Raw genomic sequence first — 19,598 nt, 5'->3', positions numbered from 1 at the left:
CTCGGCCTGCCTGCAAAAACACAAATGGGTGATGTCTACACGGCAAAAACACACTCATCCTTAATGCTGGTATTTAAAAGGGATAATAACTTACTTCCTGGAACTTTTTAATGCTGCAATGTGTGTAATATGTGTCGTTAAAGATTGATTATGAGCACCGAGCATGAGAAAAATATGCTGTCGCCCTCATTTGTTTGTTTTTATGAAAAAACGGTCGCTTTCGTTAAGTCATGAAGGGGAAAAGTTCCCTTCTCAGCTAAATCGCTTACAATAAAACAGGGGTCACCAACCTTTTTGAAACCAAGAGCTACTTCTTGGGTACTGATTAATGCCAAGGGCTACCAGTTTGATACACACTTAAAAAAATTGCCAGAAACAGCCAATTTGTCCAGACCGGTCTCCCATCGAAAATTTGAGGCGCATTATGAAGCGTAAAATACAACAGCGGAGCCCCAGGACTGTTGAACAACTAAAGCTCTACATAAAACAAGAATGGGAAAGTATTCCACTTTCAAAGCTTCAACAATTAGTTTCCTCAGTTCCCAAACGTTTATTGAGTGTTGGTAAAAGAAAAGGTGATATAACACAGTGGTGAAAATGCCCTTTCCCAACTACTTTGGCATGTGTTGCAGCCATGAAATTCTAAGTTAATTATTATTTGCAAAAAAAAATAAAGTTTTTGAGTTTGAACATCAAATATGTTGTCTTTGTAGTGCATTCAATTGAATATTTGCAAATGATTGTATTCCGTTTATAGTTACATCTAACACAATTTCCCAACTCATATGGAAACGGGGTTTGTAACACTGCCTACCGTTTGTTTCTTTATTCCAATTATCCCGACATTTTTTATTGACTTCTATACTATACATACTATATACAGTGGGACAAAAAAGTATTTAGTCAGCCACCGATTGTGCAAGTTTTCCCACTTAAAATGATGACAGAGGTCTGTTATTTTCATCATAGGTACACTTCAACTGTGAGAGACAGAATCTAAAAAAAAAACAGGAATTCATAGTGTAGGAATTTTAAAGAATTTTTTGGTAAAATATGGTGGAAAATAAGTATTTGGTCAACCATTCAAAGCTCTCACTGATGGAAGGAGGTTTTGGCTCAAAATCTCACGATACATGGCCCCATTCATTCTTTCCTTAACACGGATCAATCGTCCTGTCCCCTTAGCAGAAAAACAGCCCCAAAGCATGATGTTTCCACCCCCGTGCTTCACAGTAGGTATGGTGTTCTTGGGATGCAACTCAGTATTCTTCTTCCTCCAAACATGACGAGTTGAGTTCATACTAAAACGGATACTGTCACGCGTACGGCGCACTTGCAACGCGGAGTTGCCACTTCGTGGATGCACAACGACCAGTCAGGCAGGATTGCAGGTAGGAATAAAAATTTAATATAATAAAACAAAAGAACACTGGTGCAAAAAGGGAAAAACAAAGCGCGTGCCAACGCACGGACAGCTAATGCTAAAACTTAGCAGGAAACAGAAATAACACTAAACGACGTGCCACACGCACGTGAAGCTAAGGCGGAACTTAGCACAAAATAATCTAGGACACAGGATACAAAACGTGACGTGTTGCGAAAAGCAAGCAATGAGCCGAGGACAAACTGAGGAATCAGGTGGGCTTAAATACACAAATAATAATCAGAAACAGGTGTGTGACAGGAGCCCGTGAGGAGGAGCACATTACGTTGCCATGGTGATTAAAACAAACGAGGAAGTGCTCAAACGCAAGGAATCGGCCGAGTCCAGAACTAAACATGAACAAAGACATATAAACGACAAAACAATAAACGATCCGCATAGCGGATCGTGACAGATACATGGATGATACAGCAGAGGATTGGGAGAATGTCATGTGGTCAGATGAAACCAAAATAGAACTTTTTGGTATAAACTCAACTCGTCGTGTTTGGAGGAAGAAGAATACTGAGTTGCATCCCAAGAACACCACACCTACTGTGAAGCATGGGGGTGGAAACATCATGCTTTGGGGCTGTTTTTCTGCTAAGGGGACAGGACGATTGATCCGTGTTAAGGAAAGAATGAATGGGGCCATGAATCGTGAGATTTTGAGCCAAAACCTCCTTCCATCAGTGACAGCTTTGAATGGTTGACCAAATACTTATTTTCCACCATAATTTTCAAATAAATTATTTAAAATTCCTACAATGTGAATTCTTGGATTTTTCTTTTCACATTCTATCTCTCACACTTGAAGTGTACCTGTGAAGAAAATTACAGGCCTCTGTCATCATTTTAAGTGGGAGAACTTGCACAATCGGTGGCTGACTAAATACTTTTTTGCCCCACTGTAAGTCAATAACATCAACAAAACTCACCTTTGTGGATTCACGGACAACGTTATACGTTTGGTGGACAAATTGAGATGGAAAAAGAAGTGGCATAAAACACGTCTTAGAAAGTCGGAGAAAGTTATACATGTAGACAAACTACGGTGTGTTCAAGGACCGCCAAAATTAGTAGGACAAAACGGCGCACGCCAAATACTCGAATCAGTGAAGCATGTTTAATACAAACAGTGTGCTTCATAGCAATTAGGGAGGTGTGTGTCATGTTTGTCCTCCTACAGAAACCATATTAAAACAAAAAACATGTTTTTTTCCCCTCATCATTTCCATTTTTCATATATTTTTAAAAAATCTCCAGAGAGCCACTAAGGCGGCTCCAGAGCCGTGGGTTGCCCACCCCTGGGTAAGAACAATCAGTTTTATCACACATCACCAGTTCTTACATCAGAAGAAACATGAAGTTATATTACACAAGACCTTACTCTTCATGGGCGCGCTGCAGTTGGTTCTTGCATTGACCGAGTTGCTCCTCGAGCTCCGCCAGGGTCAATTGTATCTGCTTTCCATCAGGTCCTGCCCTCTGCACACAAACACACACAAAGTGAGTCTAGAAATACATTATACGCTTTAACTTGGGCGGTGTGGGGACAACGACAAAAAGTCCTGCGTTTGGTGTATTATATGCCCTACTTTTGCCTCCCTCTTCTTTCTTTCCTGACTGTCAAGACGATCTTTAGAAGGGAGACGCACCGATCCTGCCGGCATGCAATGAATTTGTCAAAACAGATGCTGCGGGTACACAAGTCTGGATAGCCCACTTCACGCAACATCACATTTGTCAAGGCTGCGGGAGAATTTGCCAATGGAGACGCTCTGATCCTCCTACACTCATTATATCGACACACAAACTTTGAAACAAAAGCAGATGGTGGTTTTGTGATTGCACCTAACGACACATTAACTGTATATTGTATATGTATATACAGTGGGGGAAAAAAGTATTTAGTCAGCCACCGATTCTGCATGTTCTCCCACTTAAAATGATGACAGAGGTCTGTAACTTTCATCATAGGTACACTTCAACTGTGAGAGACAGAATGTGAAAAAAAAATCCAGGAATTCATAGTGTAGGAATTTTAAAGAATTTATTTGTAAATTATGGTAGAACATAAGTATTTGGTCAACCATTCAAAGCTCTCACTGATGGAAGGAGGTTTTGGCTCAAAATCTCACGATACATGGCCCCATTCATTCTTTCCTTAACACGGATCAATCGTCCTGTCCCCTTAGCGGAAAAACAGCCCCAAAGCAAGATGTTTCCACCCCCATGCTTCACAGTAGGTGTGGTGTTCTTGGGATGCAACTCAGTATTCTTCTTCCTCCAAACACGACAAGTTGAGTTTGTACCTCACCTTTTCTCCTCATATATATATATATATATATATATATCTTAATTAGATTTTCCAGAGAATAGTGCTCGATACCGTGGTAGAGCGCAATATATGTGTGTGTGGGAAAAATCACAAGACTACTTCTTCTCTACAGAAATGTTTCATGAGGGGTTCCCTCAATCGTCAGGAGATTGAGGGAACCCCTCATGAAACAGTTCTGTAGAGATTAAGTAGTCTTGTGATTCCCCCCCACACACACACACCCACACAGTATATATATATATATATATATATATATATATATATATATATATATATATATATATATATATATATATATATATATATATATATATATATACAACATTTGTAAATATATTTTTCGCAAATAAAGGGGATTTCCATTGTAGGAAACACAAGCCGTCTTTTGTAACCAAACACTCTGGTATCGAATCCTCATTTAAGCATGCAAACAAACAGTGTCAGTGAGTCAACTATGTCTGTCGTCTGTCCACCACCACCACCCTCGGCTAGTACAGCACGCACTCACGCATACGCGTGCACACACACACGCACACACACACACACACACACACACACACACACACACACACACACACACACACACACACACACACACAGACATTACAGTTATCCCTTGTTAATCATTGTTGGTCGGTTTCTCATTTTCAACATTTTTATAGCTCAAGCACAAAAAAAAATGAAGACCTTCTAAATAAGTTTTCAGTGGAGCCCTATAGATATGAAGTAATGCCTTTTAGTCACCTTTACACTATTTCAATCCAATAAAGTAACGCTGCATGAGGCTGGCCAATCAGTGGTCACGATACTGAATTGGATTGGTACCCTCGAGTGGCCAATACTACTGTAGCAGCGATATTTTTTGTTTATTAAGCCATTTTTTCCACTTCAAAATGTTTAATTTAGGACCAATTTTTCACCCCCAATATGTTTAAAACAATATTCCCCCCTATAAATCATTGGCTTTAATGGCATATTCCAGAATATCCATCCATCCATCCATCATCTTCCGCTTATCCGAGGTCGGGTCGCGAGGGCAACAGCCTAAGCAGGGAAACCCAGACTTCCCTCTCCCCAGCCACTTCGTCTAGCTCTTCCCGGGGGATCCCGAGGCCTTCCCAGGCCAGCCGGGAGACATAGTCTTCCCAACGTGTCCTGGGTCTTCCCCGTGGCCTCCTACCGGTTGGACGTGCCCTAAACACCTCCCTAGGGAGGCGTTCGGGTGGCATCCTGACCAGATGCCCGAACCACCTCATCTGGCTCCTCTCGATGTGAAGGAGCAGCGGCTTTACTTTGAGTTCCTCCCGGATGGCAGAGCTTCTCACCCTATCTCTAAGGGAGAGCCCCGCCACACGGCGGAGGAAACTCATTTCGGCCGCTTCTACCCGTGGTCTTATCCTTTCGGTCATGACCCAAAGCTCATGACCATAGGTGAGGATGGGAACGTAGATCGACCGGTAAATTGAGAGCTTTGCCTTCCGGCTCAGCTCCTTCTTCACTACAACGGATCGGTACAACATCCGCATTACTGAAGACGCCGCCCCGATCCGCCTGTCGATCTCACGATCCACTCTTCCCTCACTCGTGAACAAGACTCCTAGGTACTTGAACTCCTCCACTTGGGGCAGGGTCTCCTCCCCAACCCGGAGATGGCATTCCACCCTTTTCCGGGCGAGAACCATGGACTCGGACTTGGAGGTGCTGATTCTCATTCCGGTCGCTTCACACTCGGCTGCGAACCGATCCAGCGAGAGCTGAAGATCCCGGTCAGATGAAGCCATCAGGACCACATCATCTGCAAAAAGCAGAGACCTAATCCTGCGGTTACCAAACCGGAACCCCTCAACGCCTTGACTGCGCCTAGAAATTATGTCCATAAAAGTTATGAACAGAATCGGTGACAAAAGACAGCCTTGGCGGAGTCCAACCCTCACTGGAAATGTGTTCGACTTACTGCTGGCAATGCGGACCAAGCTCTGACACTGATCGTACAGGGAGCGGACCGCCACAATAAGACAGTCCGATACCCCATACTCTCTGAGCACTTCCCACAGGACTTCCCGAGGGACACGGTCGAATGCCTTCTCCAAGTCCACAAAGCACATGTAGACTGGTTGGGCAAACTCCCATGCACCCTCAAGAACCCTGCCGAGAGTATAGAGCAGGACGAAAACCACACTGTTCCTCCTGAATCCGAGGTTCGACTATCCGGCGTAGCCTCCTCTCCAGTACACCTGAATAAATCTTACCGGGAAGGCTGAGGAGTGTGATCCCACGATAGTTGGAACACACCCTCCGGTCCCCCTTCTTAAAGAGAGGAACCACCACCCCGGTCTGCCAATCCAGAGGTACCGCCCCCGATGTCCACGCGATGCTGCAAAGTCTTGTCAACCAAGACAGCCCCACAGCATCCAGAGCCTTCAGGAACTCCGGGCGGATCTCGTCCACCCCTGGGGCCTTGCCACCGAGGAGCTTTTTAACTACCTCAGCGACCTCAGCCCCAGAAATAGGAGAGTCCACAACAGAATCCCCAGGCACTGCTTCCTCATAGGAAGACGTGTTGGTGGGATTGAGGAGGTCTTCGAAGTATTCCTTCCTCCTATCCACAACATCCGCAGTTGAGGTCAGCAGAACACCATCCGCACCATACACGGTGTTGATAGTGCACTGCTTCCCCTTCCTGAGGCGCCGTACGGTGGTCCAGAATCGCTTCGAAGCCGCCCGGAAGTCGTTTTCCATGGCTTCCCCGAACTCCTCCCATGCCCGAGTTTCTGCCTCCGCGACCGCTGAAGCTGCACACCGCTTGGCCTGTCGGTACCTGTCCACTGCCTCCGGAGTCCTATGAGCCAAAAGGACCCGATAGGACTCCTTCTTCAGCTTGACGGCATCCCTCACCACTGGTGTCCACCAGGGGGTTTTAGGATTGCCGCCCCGACAGGCACCAACTACCTTGCGGCCACAGCTCCGATCTGCCGCCTCGACAATAGAGGTGCGGAACATGGTCCACTCGGACTCAATGTCCAGCACCTCCCTCGTGACATGTTCAAAGTTCTTCCGGAGGTGGGAATTGAAACTCTCTCTGACAGGAGACTCTGCCAGACGTTCCCAGCAGACCCTCACAATGCGTTTGGGCCTGCCAGGTCTGTCCGGCATCCTCCCCCACCATCGCAGCCAACTCCCCACCGGGTGGTGATCGGTAGAAAGCTCCGCCCCTCTCTTCACCCGAGTGTCCATAACATGAGGCCGCAAATCCGATGACACAACTACAAAGTCGATCATGGAACTGCGGCCTAGGGTGTCCTGGTGCCAAGTGCACATATGGACACCCTTATGTTTGAACATGGTGTTTGTAATGGACAAACTGTGACGAGCACAAAAGTCCAATAACAAAACACCACTCGGGTTTAGATCCGGGCGGCCATTCTTCCCAATCACGCCTCTCCAGGTTTCACTGTCGTTGCCAACATGAGCGTTGAAGTCCCCCAGTAGGACAAGGGAATCACCCGGGGGAGCACTTTCCAGTACTCCCTCAAGTGTACCCAAAAAGGGTGGGTACTCTGAACTGCTGTTTGATGCATAAGCACAAACAACAGTCAGGACCCGTCCCCCCACCCGAAGGCGGAGGGAGGCTACCCTTTCGTCCACCGGGTTGAACTCCAACGTACAGGCTTTGAGCCGGGGAGAAACAACAATTGCCACCCCAGCCCGTCGCCTCTCACTGCCGGCAACGCCAGAGTGGAAGAGGGTCCAATCCCTCTCGAGAGAAGTGGTTCCAGAGCCCTTGCTGTGCGTCGAAGTGAGTCCGACTATATCCAGCCGGAATTTCTCGACTTCGCGCACTAGCTCAGGCTCTTTCCCCCCCAGTGACGTGACGTTCCACGTCCCAAGAGCTAGCTTCTGGAGCCGAGGATCAGACCGCCAAGTGCCCTGCCTTCGGCTGCCGCCCAGCTCACATTGCACCCGACCTGTATGGCCCCTGCTATGGGTGGTGAGCCCATTGGAGGGGTGACCCACGTTGCCTCTCCGGGCCTGGCTCCAGAGGGGGGCCCCGGTGACCCGCGTCCGAGCGAGGGAATTCTATTCCAGAATAATTAAGGCACATTTATTTTGAAGGCCAGAATTTTAGACTTAGACAAACTTTAATGATCCACAAGGGGAATTGTTCCACACAGTAGCTCAGTTAGTAGAGAACATCCACAAAAAAGTTCGCAACTTTTGGTCGCTAATAGAAAAGCCCTGCCTCTACCGGAAGTATGTGCGCGTGACGTCACGAGTTGCAGGGCTCCACACATATTCACATTGTTTTTAATGGGAGCCACCAGCAGTAAGAGCAACTCAAAGCGAGAAAGCCACAATTTCGTGAATTAGGTTCGTGAATTAGGGTATTGATAGTAAAGGACTAGAAAAAAATAAAAAATAAAAAAGCGACGGCCCCGGGCGGCGGCAGTGTGAGCGCTTCAGATGTAATTAGACACATTTACTAGGATAATTCTGGAAGATCCCTTATCTGCTTTTTGTTTTAATAGTGTTTTAGTGACATTTTAAAGATTGTAAAGACATACCTCGAGGTCAGATGGCTGCGGTGAACACGAAGTGTCTCAGAGAGAAGCTAGGGGTGGGCAATATCGTAAATTAGGGTATCGATACCGATCCGATCCGATAACGGCCAGTATCGCCGATACAGATACCGATACCGGAAGTGTCGTCATCTGATGGGGGTGGGGGGACTTTGGGGTATTGATACTTTTGAAAAAAGAATTTGTACTTTTGCCTTTATTAATTGATTATGATAATAATACAACACAGGACAATATTTATTACAAAAGTCAATAGCAATAAAGTAATGCAAATAAGGTGCAAACAAGTACTAAACCTGGCTTGTCGCCTCAAAACACACGAACACTTAAGGTAAATAACAAAACTCTAGTTATTGAACAAAGTTGTAAACATGAACACAAAACAAAAGAACTGAGAAATTCAAATAAAAAAGTAATAATATCAATTACAATAAAGTAAATAGTGCAAATAAGGTGAACAATACTGAACTTGGATAGTCGCCTCACAACACACAAGAACTTCAGTAAAAAAGAAAACACTAGTTATTAAACAGTTGTAAAAATGAACACAAAACAAAAGAACTGAGAAATTCTTATCGTTGTTTTAGTGCAATAAAATACTTTACAGTTTACAACCAAGACATTAAGTCGCTCTGGAAACGCACGTGTGTGTGCGTGCGTGTCCGAGTGAACCTCGGAGCGAATTATACTGATGTGTGTGCGCGAACGCACCAAGCGTCATGTTAATTGTATTTATTTTATTTTGGGTTGAAGATGAATTTTTAAAGTGTTTTTAAATCTCGTTCGCGACCCATCACTAGGGAGGAGGGTGGAGTGGTGAGGAGCGCTGCGCTGCGCTCACATTTTTTTTAAATCGGAGTGACTCGCTTCATTTGGTGAAGTATCGATACCATCACGCCAGTATCGATACGATACCGATACTCACCAAGTATCGATACCGATACTCACCAAGTATCGATACTATCGATACTTGGTATCGATACGCCCAGCCCTAAGAGAAGCCGAGGAGCCAAGCTCACAGCTGCCCTTTAAACAGCTGCTGCAGGACGACGAATAATCCAATGATTTCTCCGGTAAGATATTTATCACAATTTCCCCACCCAAAAACATGCTGGTTGACGTACAGAAAACATGTTCGCTTGACCGCTCTGTGTTAAAGCTTCACAACAAACAAAGAAACACCGGCTGTGTCTCGGTGCTAAAGACAGCTGCAATCCACCGCTTTTCACCAACGGCATTGTTCTTTATAGTCTCCGTTATTAAACGAAAAAATTGTAAAAGATTCAGCAACACAGATGTCCAAAATACTGTGTAATTACGCCATGAACAGAGACGACTTTTAACCGTGTTTGGTGCAGCGCTAATATTTCCTGATAGTCCGTGACGTCACGCGTACACGTCATCAATCCGCGACGTTTTCAACAAGAAACTCGCGGGAAATTTTAAATTGCAATTTAGTAAACTAAAAATGCCGTATTGGCATGTGTTGCAATGTTAATATTTCATCATTGATATATAAACTATCAGACTGCTTGGTGGGTAGTAGTGGGTTTCAGTAGGCCTTTATATTGACATTTTGGGCTTCAAAATAAAAGTGTACCGGATGGTAATTGTTCTGGAATATGCCACTACAGTCGATGCAAATTTTTTGGGGATTCCTACTGTGTAATCATTAAAAAGCAGCAACTGCTTTTAATGTGTGTATTATTCAAGTTAAGAACAAAAGTCATGTATCGGCAGTACTTGTTTTATGTCAACAATGTTCTGTTACAATGCAGAAACACTACCTACTTGCCAAAATAAAATACAACTCTCTGCCTCCTGTTTATGACAATATCCTCAAAAATGAACACATCATTAGACATAAATTAGTTTAGGACATTTTTAGACGGTCAAACTAAATACAATTGGGGCAAAGTTGCTCAAAATGTCCGCGCTCAAAGCAAGCTTTAAAGCGCTAACTCTGCGCTTTTTCTTCGGCTTTTTTCACAACACTTAGTCCAAAAGAAAGAGCAGTCACGTGAAGTGTAAGCAAACTCACATTAAAAAGCCTAAGAGGCGTCTCTTGTCATCATAACTAAGCTAACCTGTACTTCTGGGGTCACCAACCTTTTTGAAACCAAGAGCTACTTCTTGGGTACTGATTAATGCGAAGGGCTACCAGTTTGATACACACTTAGATAAATTGCCAGAAATACCCAATTTGCTCAATTTACCTTTAATAAATGAATCCATATATATTAAAAACAATTTTTTTTTTGTATGTCATTCCGTCGTACATTTTTTTTCCTTAACGGAAGGTTTTTTGTAGAGAATAAATGATGAAAAAAACACTTAATTGAACGATTTTAAAGAGGAGAAAACAGAAAAAAAAAATTTTTAATTTTTGAAACATTGTTTATCTTCGATTTCGACTCTTTAAAATTCAAAGTTCAACCGAAAAAAATGAAGAGAAAAACTAGCCAATTCAAATCTTTTTGAAAAAATTTAAAAAAGAATTTATGGAACATCATTAGTAATTTTTCCTGATTAAGATTAATTTTAGAATTTTGATGGCATGTTTTAAATAGGTTAAAATCCAATCTGCACTTTGTTAGAATATATAACAAATTGGACCAAGCTATATTTCTAATAAAGACAAATCATTATTTCTTCTACATTTTCCAGAATAAAATTTTTAAAATAAATTCAAAAGACTTTGAAATAAGATTTAAATTTGATCCTACAGATTTTCTAGATTTGCCAGAATATTTTGGGGGGAATTTTAATCATAGTAAGTTTGAAGAAATATTTCACAAATGTTATTCGTCGAAAAAACAGAAGCTAAAATGAAGAATTAAATTAAAATGTATTTATTATTTTTTACAAAAAAAAAAAAAAAAATACTTGAACATTGATTTAAATTGTCAGGAAAGAAGAGGAAGGAATTTAAAAGGTAAAAAAAGTATATGTGTTTAAAAATCCTAGAATAATTTTTAAGGTTGTATTTTTTCCCTAAAATTGTCTTTCTGACAGTAATAGGAAGCAAAGTAAAAAAAAAAAAAGAATTTATATAACCAAGTGAAGACCAAGTCTTTAAAATATTTTCTTGCATTTTCAAATTCTATTTGAGTTTTGTCTCTCTTAGAATTAAAAATGTCGAGCTTAGCGAGACCAGCTTGCTAGTAAATAAATAAAATGTAAAAAATTGAGGCAGCTTACTGGTAAGTGCTGCTATTTGAGCTATTTTTAGAACAGGCCAGCGGGCTACTCATCTGATCCTTACGGGCTAAATTGCAATTGTGCTGTTTCGGTTTTATTTTAGCACTTTTATAATTGCTATTTCATACACTTGTATTTATTTGTGACCCTGTACAACATATTTGGGTGTTTGGAAAGCATTTAATAAATCAAATGTATTGTTATTAATATTAATAATAATATTATTATTAAATATCCCAAATCCCCAAAGTTCCATCATTTCCATTTGGAAAACAAAAGAATTGTAAAAGTGTATTATTGTTTTTATAATGTAAATATTAATAGTAAAGAAAGTATTTTCCACACTCCTATAACACTTTAAAAGTTAAACTGAGGTCTTATGCTGGTGACAGCTTGACCCTGGAACATATTAACTAAATTTTAACAGTTTTAAATGCAAAAATAAAAGGTAAGACTCAGCATTTTATTGGCTTGTAGATAAATGTAAATATTACCATTGTTTAATATATTTTCACACCCAAATGACACTGACACAGTTCTATTAAGGTATGAGGCTGGTGACAGCCTGACCTTGGAACAGACCAAATCAGTTTATATTAATCCCATTTTGAGTTATACTCCGATAGATAATGTAACAAAAATGCCTTGTGTGGAGGTTATTTTGTGTCTTTAGGGAAAAAGTTTTTTTTGACACTGAATTTATGTAAATTATTTATGCGAAAATGTCAGTGAAAAAAAAGTGTGCATTTAAAAATTCAGTGTATGAAAATTTGTAAAAATTGAAGTCACGTGACCCGTTTCCAGTGACTTCAAACCTCACTGGCTGGTTCTGAGACAGGATCGGTTGCTTCATTTACTGCAAGTGGGTCTCATGTTTTGAAGCAGCAAATTTTTCTGTTTTTGTTTTTTTACACAGAATTTGTATACACTGAATGTTACTACACAAGCATTCTGCTAACATTTTTTTTTCCAAGGAAATTGTTATAATTTCATGTAAAAAATTGGGTTTACAATAAATTAATGAAGAGAAGATATTCCCCTTTTTTTTGCTGCAGCTATTACACATACTGTGATAATGTACATGGTGATAGGGATTTGTTATTTATTGTATATATTTTATAAAAATATACAAACCCCGTTTCCATATGAGTTGGGAAATTGTGTTAGATGTAAATATAAACGGAATACAATGATTGCAAATCCTTTTCAACCCATATTCAGTTGAATATGCTACAAAAACAAGATATTTGATGTTCAAACTCATAAACTTTATTTTTTTTTGCAAATAATAATTAACTTAAAATTTCATGGCTGCAACATGTGCCAAAGTAGTTGGGAAAGGGCATGTTCACCACTGCGTTACATCACCTTTTCTTTTAACAACACTCAAATGTTTGGGAACTGAGGAAACTAATTGTTGAAGCTTTGAAAGAGGAATTCTTTCCCATTCTTGTCTTATGTAAAGCTTCAGTCGTTCAACAGTCCGGGGTCTCCGCTGTCGTATTTTACGCTTCATAATGCACCACGCATTTGAGATGGGGGACAGGTCTGGACTGCAAGCGGGCCAGGAAAGTACCCGCACTCTTTTACTATGAAACCACGCTGTTGTAACATGTGGCTTGGCATTGTCTTGCTGAAATAAGCAGGGGCGTCCATGATAACTTTGCTTAGATGACAACATATGTTGCTCCAAAACCTGTACGGACCATTCAGCATTAATGGTGCCTTCACAGATGTGTAAGTTACCCATGCCTTGGGCACTAATACCCACCTATTGAATCACAGATGCTGGCTTTTGAACTGTGCACCTATAACAATCCGGATGGTTAATTTCTTCTTTGTTCCGGAGGACACCACGTTCACAGTTTCCAAATATAATTGGAAATGTGGACTCGTCAGACCACAGAATACTTTTCCACTGTGCATCAGTCCATCTTAGATGAACTCCGGCCCAGCGAAGCCAGCGGCGTTCCTTGGTGTTGTTGATAAATGGGTTTTACTTTGCATAGTAGAGTTTTAACTTGCATTAACAGATGTAGCGACCAACTGTAGTTACTGACAGTGGTTTTATGAAGTGTTCCTGAGCCGATGTGGTGATATCCTTTACACACTGATGTCGGTTTTTGATGCAGTAATCCCTGAGGGATCAAAGGTCCGTAATATCATCGCTTATGTGCAGTGATTTCTCCAGATTCTCTGAACCTTTCTATGATTTTACGGACCGTAGATGGTAAAATCCCTAAATTCCTTGCAATAGCTCGTTGAGAAATGTTGTTCTACAACTGTTTGACAATTTGCCTACCAATTGGTGACCCTCGCCCCATCCTTTTTTGTGAATTACTTAGCATTTCATGGAAGCTGCTTTTATACCCAATCATGGCACCCACCTGCTCCCAATTAGCCTGCACACCTGTGAGATGTTCCAAATAAGTGTTTAATGAGCATTCCTCCACTTTATCAGTATTTATTGCCACCTTTCCCAACTTCTTTGTCACGTGTTGCTGGCATCAAATTCTAAAGTTAATGATTATTTGCAAAAAAAAACTTTATCAGTTTGAACATCAAATATGTTGTCGTTGTAGCATATTCAATTGAATATGGGTTGAAAATGATTTGCGAATCATTGTATTCCGTTTATATTTACATCTAACACAATTTCTCAACTCATATGGAAATGGGGTTTACATAATATAATCAGTATATATTATATAATATATATATATATATATATATATATATAATATGTAAATATTACATTTATATTAGATATTGCTAATATGGTATATTTTAGTGTACTTTATTCTTTTGTTTTCGCCCTCTTTTTGTGTCCTTGTGTGCATTATCCTTTCCAGCCTTTGTAACTGAGCTACTGTGTGGAACAATTTCCCTTGTGGATCAATAAAGTTTGTTTTAATCCAAGTCTAAGTTAAATACATTTTTATTTAAAATAAAAAAAAAAGCTTTCGTTACAAAGACACAAATTAACCTCCATGCCTTGAGAGTCAAAAGAAATGAGGGTAACAATTTGTCTGAGGTTTTACAGAATATTTCATTGAATATACTTTGTTTTTAACCAGAAAAAAACACAAAATGTCCCTCAAAGATGTAACACTTATGCAGACAGCAGGTGCAGGGTTCCAATCCATCTTAAATATTAATGCCTCTCACTGACCGGGCCCTCCAACATTTGCATGGTTGCCAAGTGATGGACAAGGCGCAGCAATAATTGACGAGGCGAGCACACATAACAAGGGATATCACATAATCAGGGGTGTCGCCTTAAAGTACGCGGCAAAGGACCTGCGTTTGCATGTAGATTTATTCAAAGAGATTGCATTTTGTAAACATCGGCGTGCATAAGTACGAGGCACCCTTTATCTTTAGTCTTCAGAGAAGCGAGGGAGCCAAATTGGCATATCACTTAATCATTCCTTGCGCTAACAAAAGAGGCTCCGTGGAGAGGAGTCAATGAAACAGCCTGTCCTCAGAAAGAAGAACAAGCTGCCAGCCATCTGTTGGCTTCATTACGACAACATTACAGCAGACAATGTGACACTGTGACCCACATGCAGTTAAGTTCTACAATTTGAGATTTTCCCCAGCAAAACGGTGAACTTTCTTTGAACTGACTAGCGTTTTATTCAATAGAATAAAAACAAGCTGGTTTGTCTAATTTTGCATCGGTGCCTTAAGCTAGCTTAGTCAAACGATAGATGAAGCACATTATCTTCCGCGCATTATCTGTATTTCTTAGTTTCAGGGTTTTGTGCTAATCTAGCAACTGAATGCTGTATAAATACCACAAACACCCGAATGTACCTAAAAGAAAGAACACGTCATTTGGCTTCAACGTCAAGCGTTGATAAAACAAATTACATTAAAATCTTGCTTCCGCTTTGGTAAATCTGAAAACTCGCCTAGCAGACAGATTGCTAGCTAACTAGCGACAATTTCAAAAGTTAATATCTTGTAATATATGGTTTTAGACTGGTAATTTGTGGATATATATATATATATATATATATATATATATATATATATATATATATATATATACATATATATATATATGTCTTGATTGGATTATCCAGAGAATAGTGCTCGATACCGTGGTAGAGCGCAATATGTAGGTGTGGGAAAAAATCACAAGACTACTTCATCTCTACAGATCTGTTTCATGAGGGGTTCCCTCAATCATCAGGAGATGATATATATATATATATATATATATATATATATATATATATATATATATATATATATATATATATATATATATATATATATATATATATATATATATATATATATATATATATATATATATATATATATATCAGTTTCCTCCTCTCCCAGCTTGCTAGCCTCAACCTGAACCTTGGTATTTACCGTGATGACGGACTGGCAGTGTGCCGCGCCTCGCCAAGGAGCAGCGAGAATACCAAGAAGCGCATATGCCAAATCTTCAAAGAGAACGGCCTACAGATCACGATTGAAGCCAACAAGCAAACCGTCAACTTCCTCGACGTCACTTTCAACCTGAGAAATAACAGCTACCAACCATTCCCGAAACCCAACACAACACTCCAATACGTGCACCATGACAGCAACCACCCACCCACCACCACGAAAAGAATACCTACCGGAATTAATAAAAGGCTATCGATGCTGTCATCTAGCAAAGCTGAATTCGACCAAGCAACCCCCCCGTACCAGAAAGCACTTGATGAAAGCGGATACAACTTCACCCCCACCTATGAACCCACGCCAGGAAATCAACCAAAAAAGAGCAGAAAACGAAACAACATCATCTGGTACAACCCCCCATTCAGCAAAAACGTCTCAACTTCAAAAGGTAATCAGCTGAAGTGGTTTTCACTTCACAAGTGTGCTTGAAGCCCATCGAGAGAATGCCAAGAGTGTGCAAAGCAGTAATCAGAGCTAAGGGTGGCTATTTTGAAGAAACTAGAATACAAAACATGTTTTTTTGTTATTTCCCCTTTTTTTAAGTACATAACTCCACATGTGTTCATTCATAGTTTTGATGCCTTCAGTGACAATCTACTATGTAAATACTCATGGAAATAAAAAAAACACATTGAATGAGAAGGTGCTGTACTGTGTATTGTTTTTTTCTTTATTTCATGCATTCTATTTCATAAAATACAGCAAGTACGAGGTGGCTAACAATGCAGCTAATGGGAGGACACTATTCCGCCCATAAAGCAGTCTAAAATCATCCAAAAACCACCAACAGTACTTAATCTACATGTCGTGACCTGAACATTAACGAAGTATTAGCGATATTATTATCATAAGCGCTAATGCAGACAAACTATTTTCAGCGGCGCCGTGATCACAGAGAATAATTAGCTCATGCAGCTACGGTATTGACATACTGAGCTGCTGCGTTGCCTCTGAGTTGGTAAAAGTTAATTCTAGATTATAAATCATGCCTCTCACTTGTACAGTAGAAGGTGTGGCCATAAACCGAGAAGTTGGTGAACTTTGACATCCAACATAGACCCGGTGATGGCAAGAAAGACACCAAAAGACGCTCGTTTGCCGTACCTTCTTCTTTTTAACCTGCCTGAGGAGTATGATTAATTCTTCATCTGAACGGGATAATATGAAGATTCCTTTAGTCAGCATTCTAGTACAGTAAGTAATTGTTTTATTATATTCGTAGGGTAAAGTTTCATTTTATTAGCACACAGCTTTTAAAAGTTGTAACTCATTCTTTGTATATTCAGGCTTAAAAATATAAAGTTCTCTTCGAAAGTAGTCTTTCAAGAGACTCTCAAACTGGAAGTCTCTCCAGAAAGTGGTGAGGACGGCGGAAAAGATTATCAGGACTCCTCTTCCTCCTATCCAGGAGATTGCAAAAAGCCGCTGCCTGACCAGGGCTCAGAAAATCTGCAGAGACTCCTCCCACCCCCACTGAGGATTGTTTACACTTCTGGACTCTAGAAAGAAGTTCCGCAGCCTCCGAAGCAGAACCTCCAGGTTCTTTAACAGCTTCTTCCCTCAGGCCGTAAAACTCTTGAACGCATCATAATAATCCCCTCAATTCCCCCCAACAATGGATTAACTCGCTGGAATATAAAGACAAAATAACGTCCAGCCATAAACCTGGATGCATATGCAAAAGTGCAATATATTTACAGTGGGGCAAAAAAGTATTTAGTCAGCCACCGATTGTGCAAGTTCTCCCACTTAAAATGATGACAGAGGTCTATAATTTTCATCATAGGTACACTTCAACTGTGAGAGACAGAATGTGAAAAAAAATCCAGGAATTCACATTGTTGTAATTTTATATAATTTATTTGTAAATGATGGTAGAAAATAAGTATTTGGTCAACTATTCAAAGCTCTCAATGATGGAAGGAGGTTTTGGCTCAAAATCTCACGATATATGGCCCCATTCATTCTTTCCTTAACACGGATCAATCGTCCTGTCCCCTTAGCAGAAAAACATCCCCAAAGCATAATGTTTCCACCCCCATGCTTCACAGTAGGTATGGTGTTCTTGGGATGCAACTCAGTATTCTTCTTCCTCCAAACATGACGAGTTGAGTTTATACCAAAAAGTTATATTTTGGTTTCATCTGAGCATATGACATTCTCCCATGTGCTCTCTGGCAAACTTCAGACGGGCCTGGACATGCACTGGCTTAAGCAGGGGGACACGTCTGACACTGCAGGATTGGATTCCCCGTCGGCGTAGTGTGTTACTGATGGTAACCTTTGTTAATTTGGTCCCAGCTCTCTGCAGGTCATTCACCAGGTCCCCCCGTGTGGTTCTGGGATTTTTGCTCACCGTTCTCATGATCATTTTGGCCCCACGGTATGAGATCTAGCGTGGAGCCCCAGATCGAGGGAGATTATCAGTGGCCTTGTATGTCTTCAATTCCAAGATGGCGGCGCCCGGACGGGCTGCGCTCTCGAGGAGCTCCTGCTAAAGATGGAACATTTGGCAGAAATACCGGACAATTCCACAAACTTTATGGCTGGCTCACATCGTGGTCACTCCGTGATCACGTACGACCGCCAGACACTTCTGGATGTGGACATATCGGGCCGTTTTGGACTGATAGACACTTGCGTGCTAGACTTGCTAACTAGCATGGGAATACATCGGCGGCTACATCCAGCGGCCCGTGAAGCAGGGGAGTCTAGTAGCAGCGGGGGCCGTCTACGGAGCAGACGCCAGCGGTGTGATCGGAAACGCGGATGTCGAGCGGGGCTAAAAACAAAGCAGAAGGCTAATCCCCACAGAACACCACTTTCCTCCATCCCGAAGACGGATTTAGATGGAAAATGCGAGACTACTGGTCTGGGTAAGGAGTCAGTTAAATTAGAACAAGTTTTTTCTGCTTTGAGTGTTTCAGAGTTGGACATGTGTTTTACTGAGGTGGCTAACTATGATGCGTGCAGTTTATCAAAGCAACAAACAAACAATCGGAAAATCCCCGTTACTGAGGTGGCTAACCATGATGCGTGCAGTTTATCAAAGCAACAAACAAACAATCGGAAAATCCCCGTTACTGAGGTGGCTAACCATGATGCGTGCAGTTTATCAAAGCAACAATCAAACAATCGGAAAATTCCTGTCGTATCAATTCCTAGATATGGTCGTAACTATACTAAATGCACTGGGCATAATAAACACAACATTATTAATATTGCTACTACGGATAATTTGATCAAAAACTCCCTAAAACAGCCCACTACCTATAATATAGGTTTTTTAAACATAAGATCATTGTCTCCCAAAACGTTGTTAGTTAATGATATTATCAGAGACAACAATCTTAACGTCATCGGTCTCAGCGAAACCTGGCTTAAACCAAACGACTTTTTTGCGCTAAATGAGGCATGTCCTCCTAACTTTACACATGCGCATATTGCCCGTCCGCTCAAAAGGGGTGGGGGGGTCGCACTAATATACAACGAAAACTTTAACCTTAGTCCTACCATAAATAATAAATATAAATCGTTTGAGGTGCTTACTATGAGGTCTGTCACACCGCTGCCTCTACACCTGGCTGTT

General features: G+C 41.2%; 1 protein-coding gene across 5 annotated transcripts in view; it reads right to left on the bottom strand.

Moving 5' to 3' along the window:
- cgnb (cingulin b) overlaps positions 1-19,598 on the bottom strand; it is a 126,148-nt gene that overhangs the window by 59,948 nt on the left and 46,602 nt on the right. For all 5 annotated transcript variants that reach the window (XM_061897455.1, XM_061897453.1, XM_061897456.1 and 2 more), the window contains exons 5-6: positions 2,814-2,911; positions 1-10 (exon numbers count right to left, since the gene is read on the bottom strand). The exon at positions 1-10 is cut by the window's left edge and continues 123 nt beyond it. In XM_061897455.1, coding sequence (XP_061753439.1) covers positions 1-10; positions 2,814-2,911 — 108 coding nt within the window. The remainder of the gene's footprint in view (positions 11-2,813; positions 2,912-19,598) is intronic.

Source organism: Nerophis ophidion, linkage group LG04 (assembly GCF_033978795.1).
Source record: "Nerophis ophidion isolate RoL-2023_Sa linkage group LG04, RoL_Noph_v1.0, whole genome shotgun sequence".
Lineage (NCBI taxonomy): Eukaryota > Metazoa > Chordata > Actinopteri > Syngnathiformes > Syngnathidae > Nerophis > Nerophis ophidion.
The sequence above is the reverse complement of the archived record's forward strand: the minus strand, read 5'-3'. Positions and strand labels throughout refer to the sequence as shown.